Source organism: Trachypithecus francoisi, unplaced genomic scaffold (assembly GCF_009764315.1).
Source record: "Trachypithecus francoisi isolate TF-2019V2 unplaced genomic scaffold, Tfra_2.0 Lachesis_group4, whole genome shotgun sequence".
Classification (NCBI taxonomy): Eukaryota; Metazoa; Chordata; class Mammalia; order Primates; family Cercopithecidae; genus Trachypithecus; species Trachypithecus francoisi.
The window spans coordinates 16694709-16711520 of record NW_022681469.1 but is presented as its reverse complement, the minus strand read 5'-3'; the positions used below and the strand labels follow the sequence as shown (position 1 = coordinate 16711520).

Below are 16812 nucleotides of genomic sequence, written 5' to 3'. Positions count from 1 at the left end.
CACCACTAGAAACAGCTGTAACCACTCTATTTTGACCTGGATTATCAATAGAAATAGAGGCATTCAGGGAGCAAGAGAAATGGAACAAATAAACTGAGTTTCCATTTATTCATCTATTTATTCAAGATTTATTAAGAACTCTGGATCAGGTGTTAAGCGTGGAATTTTGATCAATTATGGCTCCTACTCTGGCATAGCCTATTTTACTGTGAAACTTTGGCTCTTATTCACAGAGTGATAAAAGTAGTTGAGGTTGCATATTACATTTGGGGTACCTGCAAATACACCTCTGATTCTAATGAATGAGAGAAGACTTTCTAGAGAAGGCAGGTATCAGAGAGTGTGAAGAAAGCAAATTTTAGAGCAGGTTTTCTATCTGGGTGATTTACTCCTCCAAGGATGTGCCTCATGTATGTTGTTTTTCTTACAGATGTGACATTACAGCCCACTCCTGCCCTGACATACCGCACCACTGGAGGGATTTTGGACTTCTACATTGTTTTGGGGCCAACCCCTGAACTTGTAACTCAGCAATACACTGAGGTTAGAAGCCATTCTGTCCATCAATATATTGTCAAATGCTATTACTACATTATTAGCACTGAGATAAGGCAGTTTTTTCTTTTGATCCTTGAGTGTCACTACTAGATTATTACTGCCTTTGCTGAAATCATATTTTAGTATTATGGTTCTATAAAGCCATATTAATATCCCATGTGTCCCTCACTTGCAAAACAGCCTATCTAAGAATTGCTAATCAGTAATAACCAGCAAATCTCAGGTTTCCTAGAATGAAAACTCTGGAATATAAAAAAACTCCAATTACAATGTTTCTATCATTCTGCATGTCCATAGTTGCTCCACATTTATTGGACTTTCTTATCTTTCTTGGGTGAGGCCTCTTAGACAGTACTTAGCAGAAACACTCTAGTTGATTCAAGTATAAGTCAACCACCTTTTTTCTTCCCTAACAAGTTCATCTGGATGCGTTTTTCTTTTTATTCTAGTTGATCGGTCGGCCAGCAATGATTCCATACTGGGCCTTGGGATTCCAGCTAAGTCGCTATGGATACCAGAATGATGCTGAAATCTCCAGTTTGTATGATGCAATGGTGGCAGCCCAGATTCCCTATGTATGAAACCCTCACTCAGCCCGAGGTGTAATCAGTTACAGGAATTTGTGGCTAATTTTATATTAGAAGTGCTATGATGTTCTTATCAAAGATAACTTGATACATCCAGGCTGAATTTTTTTCTTTGTATATACTGTAGTACTATATACTTATTAAACAGAAATTAGAAATAGAAAAATTACAGGATGAAAAAAATCCATTGATATACCTTACCAAAGTAATCAACATTAATAACATGCTAGTTTATTCTTTTCCAAATTTTGGCTTATGCACAAGTCTCTGTTTTACCAAACAAGTTTCACCTAGGGTCATATGGCAATGCTGGGGACTATCCCTTTGGGCTAAAAAGAAGCAACTTTTTTTTTTTTTTACTAAATATTAACCACTTTAGTTATTATTCAATAATCATGGTTTGAGTAAGTTTCATGTGCAGAAACCTGGGTTGGTACTGCATAGAGAGATCTAGACATTCAAGAAAGCTATAAAATAATGTAGTTCTTGTATGTTGGTGTAAGGAAGGGGTTCAGTTTCCATTCTACATATGACTAGCCAGTTTTCCCAGCAACATTTATTGAATAGGGAGTCCTTTCCCCATTGCTTGTTTTTGTTAGTTTTGTAGAAGATCAGATAATTGTAGGTGTATGGTCTTATTTCTGGGTTCTCTATTATTTGCCATTGGTTTATGTGTCTGTTCTTGTACCAGTATCATGCTGTTTTGATTACTGTAGCCCTGTAGCATAGTTTGAAGTGGGATTGTCTGATGCCTCCAGCTTTGTTCTTTTTGCTTAGGATTTGCTTGGCTATTCGGGCTCATTTTTGGTTACATATATGAATTTTAAAATAATTTTCTCTAGTTCTGTGAAGAATGTCAATGGTAATGGGAATAGAATTGAATCTATAAATTGCTCTGGGCAGTATGGTCATTTTAACGATACTGATTCTTCCTATCTATGAGCACGTTTTTCCATTTGTTTGTGTCATCTCTGATTTCTTTGAACAGTGGTTTGTAGTTCTCCTTGTAGAGATCTTTCACCTCCCTGGTTAGCTGTATTCTTAGGTATTTTATTTGTGGCAATTAGGAATGGGAGTTCATTTGTGGTTTGGCTCTAGGCTTGACTGTTGGTGGTGCATAGAAATGGTAGAGTTTTTTGTACATTGATTTTGTATCCTGAGACTTTGCTGAAGTTGCTTATCAGCTTAAGAAAGTTTTGGGCTGAGATGATGGAGTTTTATATATAGGATCTTGTCTATATGACAAGATCTAGTATCTAGATACAGGATCATGTCATCTGCAGATATGAATAGCTTGACCTCCTCTTTTCCTATCTGAATGCCCTTTGTTTTTCTCTCTCTTTTTTGAAACGGAGTCTCCCTCTGCTGCCTAGGCTGGAGTGCTGTGGTGCGATCTCGGCTCACTGCAACCTCCACCTCCTGGGTTCAAGTGATTCTCCTGCCTCAGCCTCCTGAGTAGCTGGGACTACAGGCACGGGCCACCACACTCAGCTACTTTTTAAAAATATTTTTAGTAGAGACGGGGTTTCACCATGTTGGCCAGGCTGGTCTCGAACTCCTGACCTCAGGTGATCCACCTGCCTCAGCCTCCCAAAGTGCTGGGATTACAGGCATGAGCCACCGTGCCTGGCCCTTTTATTTATTTCTCTTGCCTGATTGCCCTGGTCAGAACTTCCAGTGCTACACTGAATAGGAGTGGTGAGAGAGAAAACCTTGTCTTGTGCTGGTTTTCAAGGGGAATGCTTTCAGCTTTTGCTCATTCAGTATGATATTGGCTGTAGGTTTGTCATCTATGGCTCTTATTATTGTGAGATATGTTCCTTTAGTACCTAGTTTATGGAGAGTTTTCAATCAGCCGTATTTACTGTAGAAAAAACCAGATATACAATCCTGTTTGTTTCCTAGGAAAGTCCCAGTTTCTACCCTTGAACATTTCAATTAGAACTTTGTTTGATAGACTGAGTTGGAGATTTGAAGAGTAGGAAAGACATGAATTGAGGAAAGGAAAGGGGATAGAGTTCCAACTGGGGAAACAGAAGGAGAAGGATGGGCACAGGTGAACTGCATGCAGGCATCAGAAAGCAATTTCAATCTACGTAATTGAAAAGTCAGCAGAAGGAAGTAATGAGATGAGGAATGAAGAGGGGCCTGGACTGGGGCAGGCAGGTAGCAGGACCAGGGGCCTGGCAGAGCAGTTAGTGTGACCTGCAGGGCACCTTCTGCAGGGTTCCAAGCGCCTTGCTGCTTCTTTCTGCAGGATGTCCAGCATGTAGACATCGATTACATGAACCGGAAGCTGGATTTCACCCTCAGTGCCAACTTTCAAAACCTCAGTCTTCTGATTGAGCAAATGAAGAAAAATGGCATGAGATTTATTCTCACTTTGGTAGGTATTGAGACAGATTAGATCCTACTTTATGTTTCCATATTCATGGTTCAAAAATAGCACCATTGTGGGAAACTGGATGAAGGGTACAAGAAATGTTCCTGTACTCTGTACTTTTTTTTTGTTTTGCAACTTCTTGTGGTGAATCTATAATTATTATTTTTAATTTAAAAGCAAATGAAAGAAAGAAATGAAAAGGGGCTTTTAAAATATGATACATTATAAAGTTTATTTTCCGTAACTGTCACTGGAATATAATTATTGTTCTCTTGGTAGAGTTAGAACAACTGTGGGCTGAAGCACTGGAGATAGAGAAAAAAAGAGGGCATCTCACTGTTTCAGGCTATGTCTCAGGAAAAATAGCTGTATCTTAGTCTCATCTTTACCTCAGGGGGTTCAAAAATCTCTTACGTTGTATCATCACTCAGAAATGGTAAGGCTCAGGTGACATTTCTTCTTAAACTTACAATTGAGTTAAGATCCAGAATACCAATTTATTTTATTACTAGGAAACTGCATCTTGATAAATGCAGAGGTAATTACCTGCAAATGATTCTCCCTTCTAGCTTCCAAAAAATTACAGTATTATTTGGTGAGTTTTGTTCACTTACTAATTCATGTATTTATTGAACACAATATTTGAAAACCACTCTTCTATAAGTTGTGTGTGCATATGTGAGGGTGCATGCATAGTCTAAATTAGCAAGACAGTGCCGTTTTGTTTACAAGGTTTTTATTCTAATGGAGGGAGAGAGCCAATAAACATTTGAAAAGATAATTTCAGACAGTAGTGATTTATATGACAATTGTGAAACAGCATAATATTATAGGGAATAATTGGGGCAGGTATGGGATGGAGTGAACAGGGGAAGCTACTTTAGATAGACACATTGGGACACAGAGGGCAATAAAGAAGTTTCATGTTTTTGAGGAATATTGCTATTTTACTCTGGAAACACAATAAATTGGCTCTCTCTGCTTGAAGATTAAGTCTTATTAAACTGGTTTATCTCCAGGAGTTGTTTCCAAACACTAGCAAAAGTTTTTCTCAAGAATTGTATGGAGAAACACCAATACATTCTTTTACTTCTCAACTCTCTTTGTAAAAATAGATTTCTATGTCATTGGAAAAAAATCACTTATGTCATATTTAAATTACTACAAGGGTTTTTAACATCTTATTTATTTGTTTATTTAAATAATTCAGGGTTAAACTTTTTTTAACTTTTATTTTAGATTCAGTATATGCATATATAGGTTTGTTGCAAGTGTGTATTATGTAATGCTGAGGTTTGGAGTATGTATTAGTCTATTTTCATGCTGCCAATAAAGACATACCTGAGACTGGGCAATTTACAAAGGAAAGATGTTTAATGGACTCACAGTTCCACATGGCTGGAGAGTTCTCACAATCATGGCAGAAGGTGAAAGGCATGTCTCTCATGGTGGCAGACAAGAGAAGAGAGTTTGTGCAGGGAAACTCCCCCTTTTTTTTTATTTTTTATTTTTTGAGACGGAGTCTCGCTCTGTCGCCGGGGCTGGAGTGCAATGGCCGGATCTCAGCTCACTGCAAGCTCCGCCTCCTGGGTTTACACCATTCTCCTGCCTCAGCCTCTGGAGTAGCTGGGACTACAGGCGCCTGCCACCTCGCCTGGCTAGTTTTTTGTATTCTTTAGTAGAGACGGGATTTCACCGCGTTAGCCAGGATGGTCTCGATCTCCTGACCTCGTGATCCGCCTGTCTCGGCCTCCCAAAGAAACTCCCCTTTTTAAAACCATCAGATCTTATGAGACTTATTTGCTGTCATGAGAACAGCAGGGAAGGACCTGTCCCCATGATTCAATTACCTCCTACCAGGTCCCTCTTACAACACATGAGAATTCAAGATGAAATTTAGCTGGGGACAGACCCAAACCATATCAGAGTATGGTGGAACCCATCACCCAGGTAGTGAACATAGTACCAAACAGGTAGTTTATCAACCCTTGCCCCACTCTCTCCCTCTCCTCTCTTGTAGTTTCTGGTGTCCCTTATTCCCACCTTTATGTCCATGTGTACACAATACTTAGCTCTCACTTATAAGTGAGAACATGTGGTATTTGCATTTCTGTTCCTGCATTAATTCACATAGAATAATAGCCTACAGCTATATCCATGCTGCTGCAAATAACATAATTTCGTTCTTTTTATGGCTGTGTACTATTCCATGGTATATATTCACCATATTTTCTTTATCCAATCTACCATTGATGGGCTCCTGGGTTAACTTCATGTCTCTGCTCTTGTGAATAATGCTGTGATAAACATACAAGTACATATGTTTTTTTTGTTTGTTTGTTTTTTTGAGATGGAGTCTTGCTCTGTTGCCCTGGCTAGAGTGCAATGGCCGGATCTCAGCTCACTGCAAGCTCCGCCTCCCGGGTTTACACCATTCTCCTGCCTCAGCCTCCCGAGTAGCTGGGACTACAGGCGCCCGCCACCTCGCCCGGCTAGTTTTTTGTATTTTTAGTAGAGACGGGGTTTCACCGTGTTAGCCAGGATGGTCTCGATCTCCTGACCTTGTGATCCGCCCATCTCGGCCTCCCAAAGTGCTGGGATTACAGGCTTGAGCCACCACGCCCGGCCTAAGTACATATGATTTTTGAGCGAATAGTTTATTTTCCTTAGGGTATATACCTAGTAATGGGGTTGCTGGGTGGTATGTTAGATCAATTCTTAGTTATTTGAGAAATCTCCAAATTGCTTTCCACTGTGGATGAACTAATTTACATTCCCACCAACAGTGTGTTAAGTGTTCTCTTTTCTCCACAGCCCCACCAACATCTATTTTTTGACTTTCCAACAAAAGCCATTCTGACTCAAGTCAGATAGTATCTCATTGTGGTTTGATTTGCATTTCTGTATTAGTTATGCTTAGCATTTTTTCATGTGTTTGTTAGCCACTTGTATGTTTTCTTTTGAGAAGTGTCTGTTCATGTCCTTTGCCTACTTTTTAATGGGATTGTTTGTTTTTGACTTGTTGATTTAAGTTCCATATATATTCTGGATTTTAGGCCTTTGTCAGATTCATAACTTGCTAATGTTTCCTCCCATTTGGTAGGTTACCTCGTTACTCTGTTGACAGTTTCTCTTGCTGTGCAGAAGCTGTTTATTTTAATTAGATCCATTGTCAATTTTTGTTTTCATTGCAATTGCTTTTGAGGACTTAGCCATAAATTATTTGCCAAGGCTGATGTCAAGAAGAACGTTTCCTAGATTTTCTTCTAGGATTTTTGTAGTTTGAGATCTTATATTTAAGTCTTTAATCTATCTTGAGTTAATTTTTGTATATAGTGAAAGGTAGGAGTCCAGTACCATTTTTTTGCATATGGTGAGCCAGTTATCCCAGCACCATTTATTTATTTATTTATTTATTTATTTATTTATTTATTTATTTATTTATTTTTGAGACGGAGTCTTGCTCTGCACCCAGGCTGGAGTGCAGTGGCCGGATCTCAGCTCACTGCAAGCTCCGCCTCCCGGGTTTATGCCATTCTCCTGCCTCAGCCTCCCGAGTAGCTGGGACTACAGGCGCCCGCCTCGTCGCCCGGCTAGTTTTTTTTTGTATTTTTAAGTAGAGACAGGGTTTCACCGTATTAGCCAGGATGGTCTCGATCTCCTGACCTCGTGATCCGCCCGTCTCGGCCTCCCAAAGTGCTGGGATTACAGGCTTGAGCCACCGCTCCCGGCCCCCAGCACCATTTATTAATAAAATATTCTTTCCTTCTTACTCATTTTTGTCAATTTTTCTGAAGATCAGATAATAATTGTAGGTGTTTGATAGTATACTTTGAGGTTGGGTAATGTGATATCTCTAGCTTTGTTCTTCTTGCTTAGAATTACTCTGGCTATTCAGGCTCTTTTTTGCTTCCATGTGAATGTTAGAATAGTTTTTCTAATTATGCAAAAAATGACATTTGTAGTTTAATAGATATAGCATTGAATCTATGAATTACTTTGGGAAGTGTGGCCATTTTAATGATATTAATTCTTCCAGTCTGTGAGCATGAAATGTTTTTTCATTTGTTTGTGTCATCTCTGATTTCCTTCAACAGTGTTTTGCACTTCTTGTAAAGGTCTTTCACCTGCTTGGTTAGATGTATTCCTAGGTATTTTATCCTTTCTGTTGTTGTTGTAAATGGGATTGCCTTCTTGATGAACTATAAAACATTCTTGTTTTTATAGTTTTTCTAGGTGTGAAGCTGGATCATTAATTTGAGGTCTTTCTAACTTGAGATTTCTAATTTGAGATTTCTCAGCTTGAACATTACTGATGTATAGAAATGCTACTAATTTTTGTACATTAATTTTGTTTCTTGAAACTTTACCGAAGCTGTTTATCAGTTCTAGGAGCCTGTTGGTAAAGTGTTTAGGGTTTTCTAGATATGGAATGATGTCATCTGTGAAGAGAGACAGTTTGACTTCTTCTTTTCCTATGTGGATGCGTTTTGTTTTTTTCTCTTGCCTGATTGCTCTGGCAAGGACTTTCAGTACTATGTTAAATAGGAGTCATGAGAGGGGGGCATCCTTGTCATGTTCAGTTCTCAAGAAGAATGCCTCCAGCTTTTTCCCATTCAGTATGATGTTGGCTGTGGGTTTGTCAGAGATAGCTCTTATTTTCAGGTACTTCCCTCTGATGCCTAATTTCTTGAGGGTTTTATCATGAAGGAATGTTGGATTTTATCAAATCTCTTTCTACATCTTTTGAAGCTATCATATAGCTTTTGTTTTTAATTCTGTTTATATAGTGAATCACATTTATTGATTTGCCTATGTTGACCCAACCTTGCATCCCAGGGTTATGGGGAAAAGCCTACTTGAACATGGTCAGTTAACTTTTTGATGTTCTCCTGGGTTTGGTTTGTTAATCTTTTGTTGAGGATTTTTGCATCTGTGTTCATCAGGGATATCAGCCTGAAGTTTTCTTTTTTTATTGTCTCTGGCAGATACTGGTATCAGGATGATGCTGGTTTTGTAGAATCACTTAGGGTGGCATCCCTCCTCAAGTTTTTGGAATTTCAGTAGGATTGGTACCAGCTCTATGTACATTTAGTAGGATTTTACTATGGATTCATTTGGTTAAGGACTTTTTTTATGGTTGCTGGGCTTTTTATTGCTGATACAATTTTAGAATTTATTATTGGTCTCTTTATGGTTTTATTTCCTTTCTGGTTCAATCTTGGGAGGTTGTGTGTTTCTAGGAATTTATTCATTTCCTCTAGATTTCCTAGTTTGTGTGTATAGAGATGTTCATAAAAATCTTTAAGGATATTCTGTATATCTGTGGGACTGGTTGTAATGTCATCTTTGTCATTTATGATTATACTTATTTGTATCTTCTCTCTTTTTTTCTTAATCTAGCTGGTGGCCTATAATCTTGTTTATCCTTTCCAAAAAGCAGCTTTTGCTTTTGTTGGTCTCTTGTATGAATTTTTGAATCTTAATTTTGTTTAACTCTGCTTTGCTTTTGATCATTTATTTTCTTCTGTCTTTGGGGTAAGTTTGTTCCTGTTTTTATCGTTCTTCTAGTTGTGAAGTTGGATTGTTCATTTGAGATCTTTCTAACTTCTTGATGTAGGCATTTACGGCTATACACTTTCCTAGTGTGTCTTAGGGATGATCATCTTGCATAATATTTCATAGGGATTCTCTGAATTTCTTAAATTCACATGTTGACCTCTCTAGCAAGATTGGGGAAATTATCATGGACGATATCTTCAAATACGCTTTCCAAATAATTTTTTGTTTCCCCTTCTCTCTTAGGAATGCGAAAGAGTCATAGATTTGGCCGCTTTTTTTTTAGAGACAGGGTCTCGCTCTGTTGCCCAGGCTGGAGTGCAGTGGCGGGATTTCGGCTCACTGCAAGCTCCGCCTCCTGGGTTCACGCCATTCTCCTGCCTCAGCCTCCCAACTCCCGAGTAGCTGGGACTACAGGCGCCCGCCACCTCGCCCGGCTAATTTTTTGTATTTTTAGTAGAGACGGGGTTTCACCGTGTTAGCCAGGATGGTCTCAATCTCCTGACCTCGTGATCCGCCCGTCTCGGCCTCCCGAAGTGCTGGGATTACAGGCGTGAGCCACCGCGCCTGGCCAGATTTGGCCTCTTTACATAATTATATATTTCTCAGAGGTTTTGTTCATTTTTAAAAATTATTTAAAAAATTTTTTTTTCTGACTGAGTTGTTTACAGGGACTGGTCTTTGAGTTCTGAGATTCTTTCCTCAGCTTGGTCTATTCTGTTGTTAATGCTTGCAATTGTGTTATAATTTTTTGTTTTAATTCCAGAAGTTGAGTTTAGGAAGTTCAGTTTAGCCATTCAGTTAAAATGGCTCTGTTATCTTTCACCTCTTGGATCATTTTACTGGCTTCTTTGGATTGAGTTTCAACATTCTCCTGAATCTTGTTGAGTGTCCTTGTTGTCCAGGTTTTGAATTCTATATCTGTCACTTAGGCCACTTCAATCTGGTTAGGAACCGTTGCTGGGGAGCTAGTAAAATTGTTTGGTGGTCACAAGATACCCTGACTTTTTGAATTGCTAGGGTTCTTGTGCTGATTCTTTCTCATCTGAGAGGGCAGATGTTCCTTTATCTTTTTGAAGTTGCTGTCTTCTGGATATGGCTTTTTGCCTTTATAGTCTTTATTTTCCTTGAGGGTTTGACTGCGGTGTATGTTGAATATAGTTGATTGGCTTCATTTCTGGGTGCTCTCAGAGGCCCAGGGCTCTTTCAGAGATCTTTATCTGTGGCTCAGTTCCTGCATTGGGTTTCACAGGCAGTGTATACTAAATAATTTTGTTTGGTGGTGTAATTTAGGCTACAATACAGTAGATGGTATTTAAGAGTAAGGGCCAGAACATAGCCTCTTACTCAGCTGCAGGCCTCTTTCATATTTCAGCACATTTGCAATAGTGCTATGGGGTGAGGGAGATGGGGGATCCAGAGATAGCCCCCTTGTCAAGTCGATTTTTGGCACTTGAGGGAGCCCCCTCTAATCACTGATGTCATGCCTATGTTTCCTTAGCCCCAAGGGAATCCCTAACAGGCTATGCTCTTCCCTCTTAGGGGCAGCCTGAGCCAAAGTTCAGGTCACCATGAGACCTGCAGCTCCCTGTTGGTCCTCTGTACTTGGCAGAGTCGGAGTGGGTTGTGGTGTATGTCTGGGGGTGATCTGTTGATGCAGTGGGTCAAGGGCAGAAGATCCTCAGGCACCGCAGTGTTGCTGTAGGGGTGCAGCTGATATAGTGCCATGGTCCAGTATTTTCTGCATAGCAGCTGGCTTTGGGGACCTCTCAGCTTGCTCTCCCCCGACTGAGTCTCCTTTCCAATGTCTGCCCCAGTAGCTGCCCTGACAATCTAGTTTTGTCCCAAGCCTTTTGCACCCAGATTGTTGGTCTGTTAGATGTTCTGGGCTGTGGAGCTCACTTGGGCAGAGGCTGTGGCTGGTAAACAGGTTACATGCTTCCCAGACCAGTCTTGCAGAGGGAGGCACGCCCAACTCCCACACCAGCACACAAGCCCATACCTCGCTCTCGTCAGTGTTCTGAGAGTGGGGCTTCTCCTCTGCTCAAGCCTCAGCCACAGATCTTGCAGCGGGATAATTAAGGAATCAGAGAGACCGAGGGGTTGAGGAGGAATTATTTAATTATTTAGGTGCACTGACCCAGTCAGATTAACATCGAAAGGACTGAGCCCCAAACAAAGAATCAAGCTACCTTTTAAGCATTTTGTGGGGCAGAGAGAGATCTCTGCAGGGAGAAGCATGTTACAGAAGTGAGAAACAAAGACAGTTATTCAATTAAGACATGCATTACATTATTTCTTACTTTTCAAGGAACAACATGTTTTACGACTTGAGATTGTCTGTCTAGTGACCTTGCATCTGCACAGCTAGAGAAACAGGGTCTTCGCAATGCCTGGGAAAAGGAGAGATAAGGCTCACTAGCCACAGAAAAACAGACAGTTAATTTTAAAGGACTCCAGCCCTTTTTCTTCTTCAGGGAAAATTGGGTTTTCTTACATACAACTGAGTTTTTGCTTACACATTCTTTAATTTATTTTAATTCCTGCTCCAATATCAGCTAGATAATCCTGATTTGTGTGCTTAAACTCTGGTAGGTTGGGACTGGGCCTGCAGCTTTGTTTTCTGGCCCTAGGGTCAAGCACTGGCTCTGCTAGGGGTCAGAGTACTTCCAGGCCACCAGCAAAGAACTCAGATAGGGCAGTGGAGGCTGTGCTGTGTGCATTCTCTTTTGGGAGCAGCCAAGCAGTGGCCTTGGAAGGAGCTGGCAGACAGGGGTGGCATGCAGATCACATGCACCCTGGTTCTGTAGGAAAGACAACGCTGCTGCCTCCCAGCTCAGCTGTCAGCAGGGGCTAGAGCCATTCAGAGCAAGATCGAGAACCTTTGCAGATGGGTTCCCATGGTCGTGTTTTGCTGCAAATGCCCTGTCTGGTCTCTGCACAGGCTTGAACTCTGCCTCTGCCTACTCTCCAGGCAGTTTCTCTTGCCAATTCAAATGTCTATGGTGTTTGTGGCATCTGTTGTAGCCAGGATCCTGGATGTCTGCAGTGGGAGCGTCCCTTCACTCACCCCTTCCTTAGGACCTGTTCAGTTCCAGGAGCGTCCTGGCACTCAGCAACTCTGGGTGGGATTTCCAACTTTCTCCCTCTTATACCTCAGTGTTTGCATTGCTTCTCTATAGACAGTCAGTGTTTTCTTTCAAAAGCTCTGTTTGAAGTGTGATGGTTTACTCAATACTTTGGTTTTTCTCAGTGGGAGAGGTGCTTCCCAGCTGCATCTAGCTGGCCATATTGTCCCCTTTCCTCTCATTTTATTACTTATAGCTTTGGGTGGTAACTTTTTGTAATATAGAAAGGCTTCTTCATTTGTTGACACAGATTCATATACCCTTCGAAAGAGATTACCCCGCATAAGGGTTTTATATCTTACGTTGAGTACTCATGGCACCATCTCTTTTCAATTGGCTATGGTAATATATGCAGTAAGACATAAGACAAATTATCATTGATTTTTATTTTAATTCATTTTATTTTTGGTATTGCGATTCACCATTTCCTTCTGCACTATGAACTAGTAGGAGAGAAATTTTCTTGGAGATGTTTTCCTCACATTTGCTGTTTGAAATTCTTTTACTGCAGGACCCAGCCATTTCTGGCAACGAGACACAGTATCTCCCATTCATTAGAGGACAGGAAAATAACGTGTTCATCAAATGGCCTGACACCAGTGACATTGTCTGGGGAAAGGTAAGGCTTGGGGAAGGTGCTTATAGTTAATTAACATCACAATGTCTTGAAATAAAACAGCTCTCGATACATGTTGGAAAATGTATTGGACAATCAATAAATTATGAATGAGTAGAAATCTGTCCGATGCTGATTAGCTCAATAAGCATTAATAAGACCAAGGTTACAAATCTTATCCTCTGTTATTATTGAGCACTGTCTATTGCCTGGAAATACTCTGATGTCCCCACTCTTTATTTATTCCACGTGGTCATTTAACAAACATTAAGAATCCCTTTTAGAATGACACTGAAATCTGTGTCTCTCAGCCACCTACATGCAAAGCATGCATTCATCTTTGACCTATTGTGCTTAATCTGCCTTCATATCTAAATGAATCATTAAATCCTATAGATTCTCCTCTTTCTCTTATTTCCTTTAATTCATCTTTATGGCTTCAATCTTCATCTTCATATGTCTGATTTATAGCAATAGCATTTTAGGTGGATTTCAGGTGATCGTAGCTTTTAGCCTAGATTCAAATTCTGCCCCTTAATTATACTATGCTATGGGTGTATTCCATGCTCACTTTTTTTTTTTTTTTTGAGATTGGGTCTCGCTCTGTTACCTAGGCTGGAGTGCAGTGCCGTGATCTTGGCTCACTGCAACCTCCTCTTCCCGTGTTCAAGCGATTCTCCTGCCTCAGCTTCCTGAGTAGCTGGGATTACATGTGTGCGCCAACACTCCCGATTAAGTTTTATATTTTTAGTAGCAATGGGGTTTCGCCATGTTGACCAGGCTGGTCTCGAACTCATGACTTCAGGTGATCCACCTGCCTCAGCCTCACAAATTGCTGGGATTACAGGTGTGAGCCACTGCGCCTGGCCCCATGCTTACTTTGAATATTACTTTCTCAGCTTACCCACATAATATCTTCACTTCAGGATCAACTCAAATCTTACCTCATTTGAAGTAGTTAGTAACTATTTTAGTTTTTCCAATTTTCCCTTGTCTGTAATATTGCCTTCAGCATAGCATACAGTGTAGCATTTATGTACTATCTGTGAACTCTTAGGAAAAAAGTACTATTTCTTACTTAAATCTCAGTAAATACAGATCCTGGAAGAGTGCTTGTCATACAGGAAGTACTCAGTAAGTGTCTGTTGATTGAATCAATTAATCAGTGTGTGTATAGTTAATGTCCTGGTAGTTACAGGTAAAATTGGTTGATGCTATGGATTTTTTTAATGCTACATATACTTGGAGTCCCCTATAAGTCATGATAGTGCTTAAAAGTATTGAGATGAGGTTTATGGGTTGTGAATGGAAATCAATCTTATTTCTTTAGAGTCACACTTCACACTTACTGTGAATTTTGTTATAGGTCTATGACAAGGAGATCAGAGATCTGAGAAATCACTTGAAAGTTGGTTGTTCAGAGGATATGTTTAAAAGAAATTCAGTTAATTATTAAATTCAAAAATAGAATTTTGAAAACATATGGAATGAGTCAAGAGACCCAGCCTACTTTCACCTAATGTAATTTTGTAGATTCTGCCTTTACAGTTTAATTTATGGCAAAGATTCCCAAGCATTTTATGGAGATGCAAGTCATCAGAGTCTAACACATGAAATATCTCATAGTCTGTATGCAATAATCTTTAAAGGTTTTAATTGCCCTTCTTTTTCTCTAGGTTTGGCCAGATCTGCCTGATATAACTGTAGATGGATCCCTTGACCATGAAACTCAGGTTAAGGTACAGTTGTATATAGATTTTTGTCAACATTGCCCTAAACATCTGGATGTTTATGTTTTTTATCCTGATGAATAAGTAGATAACCCTTGAGTTAAGTAGCCCTAACTTGAGGATGCTTATCCACTGTTAGTTTCTTGGCAGAAAGAGATCCTCGAGTGGAAGGCTCAACAAATAGTGAACATGGAAATGTGTAGAAGGAAATCATCAATGAAATCCTCTCATAAGTGTGCTTTTAATGGGCTGTGATTTGTTTGAACTTTATGTCGCTTGAAAAATAGTGAACCAAAGTCTTGCATTTTCTCACTAGAGGGGAATCCATTATGAACAGACTGAATTTTAATAAATTATCTGCATACAAAAGAAAATACAAGTCAGTTGAATGAAGGAAAGTTGTTAATTTCAGCCTGGTCATCTAGCATCCCCTCTACTCTGGAGTTTACTTGTCCCTGGATGAGAGTCCTCCTTCGTCTCATTTGACTGGTTTAGAAAAAGCTTTTGTTCCTCTTCCCATGTCCAAGTGATCTCATTGGGATAGTGTAAGTGTCCAGGAAATTATCAATTTCTTCTAGGTTTTCTAGTTTATTTGCATAGAGGTGTTTATAGCATTCTCTGATGGTAGTTTGTATTTCTGTGGGGTCGGTGGTGATATCCCCTTTATCATTTTTTATTGTATCTATTTGATTCTTCTCTCTTTTCTTCTTTATTAGTCTTGCTAGCGGTCTGTCAATTTTGTTGATCTTTTCAAAAAACCAGCTCCTGGATTCATTGATTTTTTGGAAGGTTTTTTTGTGTCTCTGTCTCCTTCAGTTCTGCTCTAATCTTAGTTATTTCTTGCCTTCTGCTAGCTTTTGAATGTGTTTGCTCTGGGGGGAGGGGGGAAGAATGGCATTGGGAGTTATAACTGATGTAAATGACGAGTTGATGGGTGCTGACGAGTTGACGGGTGCAGCACACCAACATGGCACATGTATGCATATGTAACAAACCTGCACGTTGTGCACACATACCCTAGAACTTAAAGTATAATAATAATAATAAAATTAAAAAAAATGATTTTCTAAGTAAAGCCAGTGTCTTTCTGAAGATGAACTATAATGAAGCATAGAAATATCCAGAAAAAGTAGCCTATAGAATATGTATCTTTTCTGCAATTTCAAGTGGTATGTATGTTGAGAATTAAACTGGCCTGCAAAAAAAAAAAAAAGAAAAAGAAAAAAGAAAAAGCTTTTGCTACATTCACTAATTTTTAAGTAAAAAAAAAAAAAAAAAGAAAAAGAAAAAAAGAAAAAGTATTTGCATCTCTAAAGTTCACTTGTTTAGACATTGCTAATTTTCCAGTCTTGTGATTACATGTCCAGTTATAAAACAAATCCTGTATTTGAAAGGGATTTTAATCTAACCTTCTTCTAAGAAAATAAAGAATGAAATCAGCCTTCCCCAATCTCTGCTTCTGTTGTAAACTCTGCAACAGCAACAGATCTGAGATTACAGCAGAGACTGATCTGGGCAGGCACAATTTCCTGTTCATCTCCCATTTGTGGTCCCCTGGATAGGCTGAGACCCTGACCGTGACAGTGTGTGTTATTCTTACAGCTTTACAAGGCCTACGTTGCCTTTCCTGACTTCTTTCGTAATAGCACAGCTGCATGGTGGAAGAAAGAGATAGAAGAGCTCTATGCAAACCCTCGAGAGCCAGAGAAGAGCCTGAAGTTTGATGGATTGTGGATTGTAAGTGCACCGTTGCTTGTCTTTTTTTTTTTTTGAAATATTAGCAAGTCAAAACATGGGGAGGAGAGACTAGCAAAGCAGAGACGTAGGACTGAAGAGATGAAAGGGAGAAATGCTGTTATAGAATCTGGGTGCTGGGACCAAGAGAAGCAGAGACCCTTGCTGATCTGCCCAGGGACATATTGTCTGGTGGAAGTGGGAGCCCACAGAGGAGACTGCTACTGCTGGAGATGCCAGAGCAAAAGAGAGAGGGAGAAATCACCTCCCATCTCCAATCTCTTGCCAATCTCCCCCATTGGCCAAATCTACCTGAAAGCTTTTGGTAAGGGAGACTTACAGGGCAGAACTGGGAGTGGGTGAGGCATGGAGCTGAGAGCAAGTAGGCATTCACCATAGTACTGGGGCAGACAACTCTGAGGGAATGGCTTAAAGGGCCTATTCAGACGTTTGTTGTAAATGCCAGTTGGCCTTAAAAGCAGGACTTCCTGAGATGTCCCTGGGATATATGTCCAAG

The 16812-nt window shown here is 39.9% G+C and overlaps 1 protein-coding gene across 1 annotated transcript in view; it reads left to right on the top strand.

Annotated features, from left to right (window-relative positions):
• The window catches only part of MGAM2 (maltase-glucoamylase 2 (putative)), a 104877-nt gene that overhangs the window by 55892 nt on the left and 32173 nt on the right, over positions 1–16812 (top strand). The window contains exons 29-34 of the mRNA XM_033193022.1: positions 431–543; positions 1008–1133; positions 3403–3531; positions 12727–12834; positions 14508–14570; positions 16164–16298. Coding sequence (XP_033048913.1) covers positions 431–543; positions 1008–1133; positions 3403–3531; positions 12727–12834; positions 14508–14570; positions 16164–16298 — 674 coding nt within the window. The remainder of the gene's footprint in view (positions 1–430; positions 544–1007; positions 1134–3402; positions 3532–12726; positions 12835–14507; positions 14571–16163; positions 16299–16812) is intronic.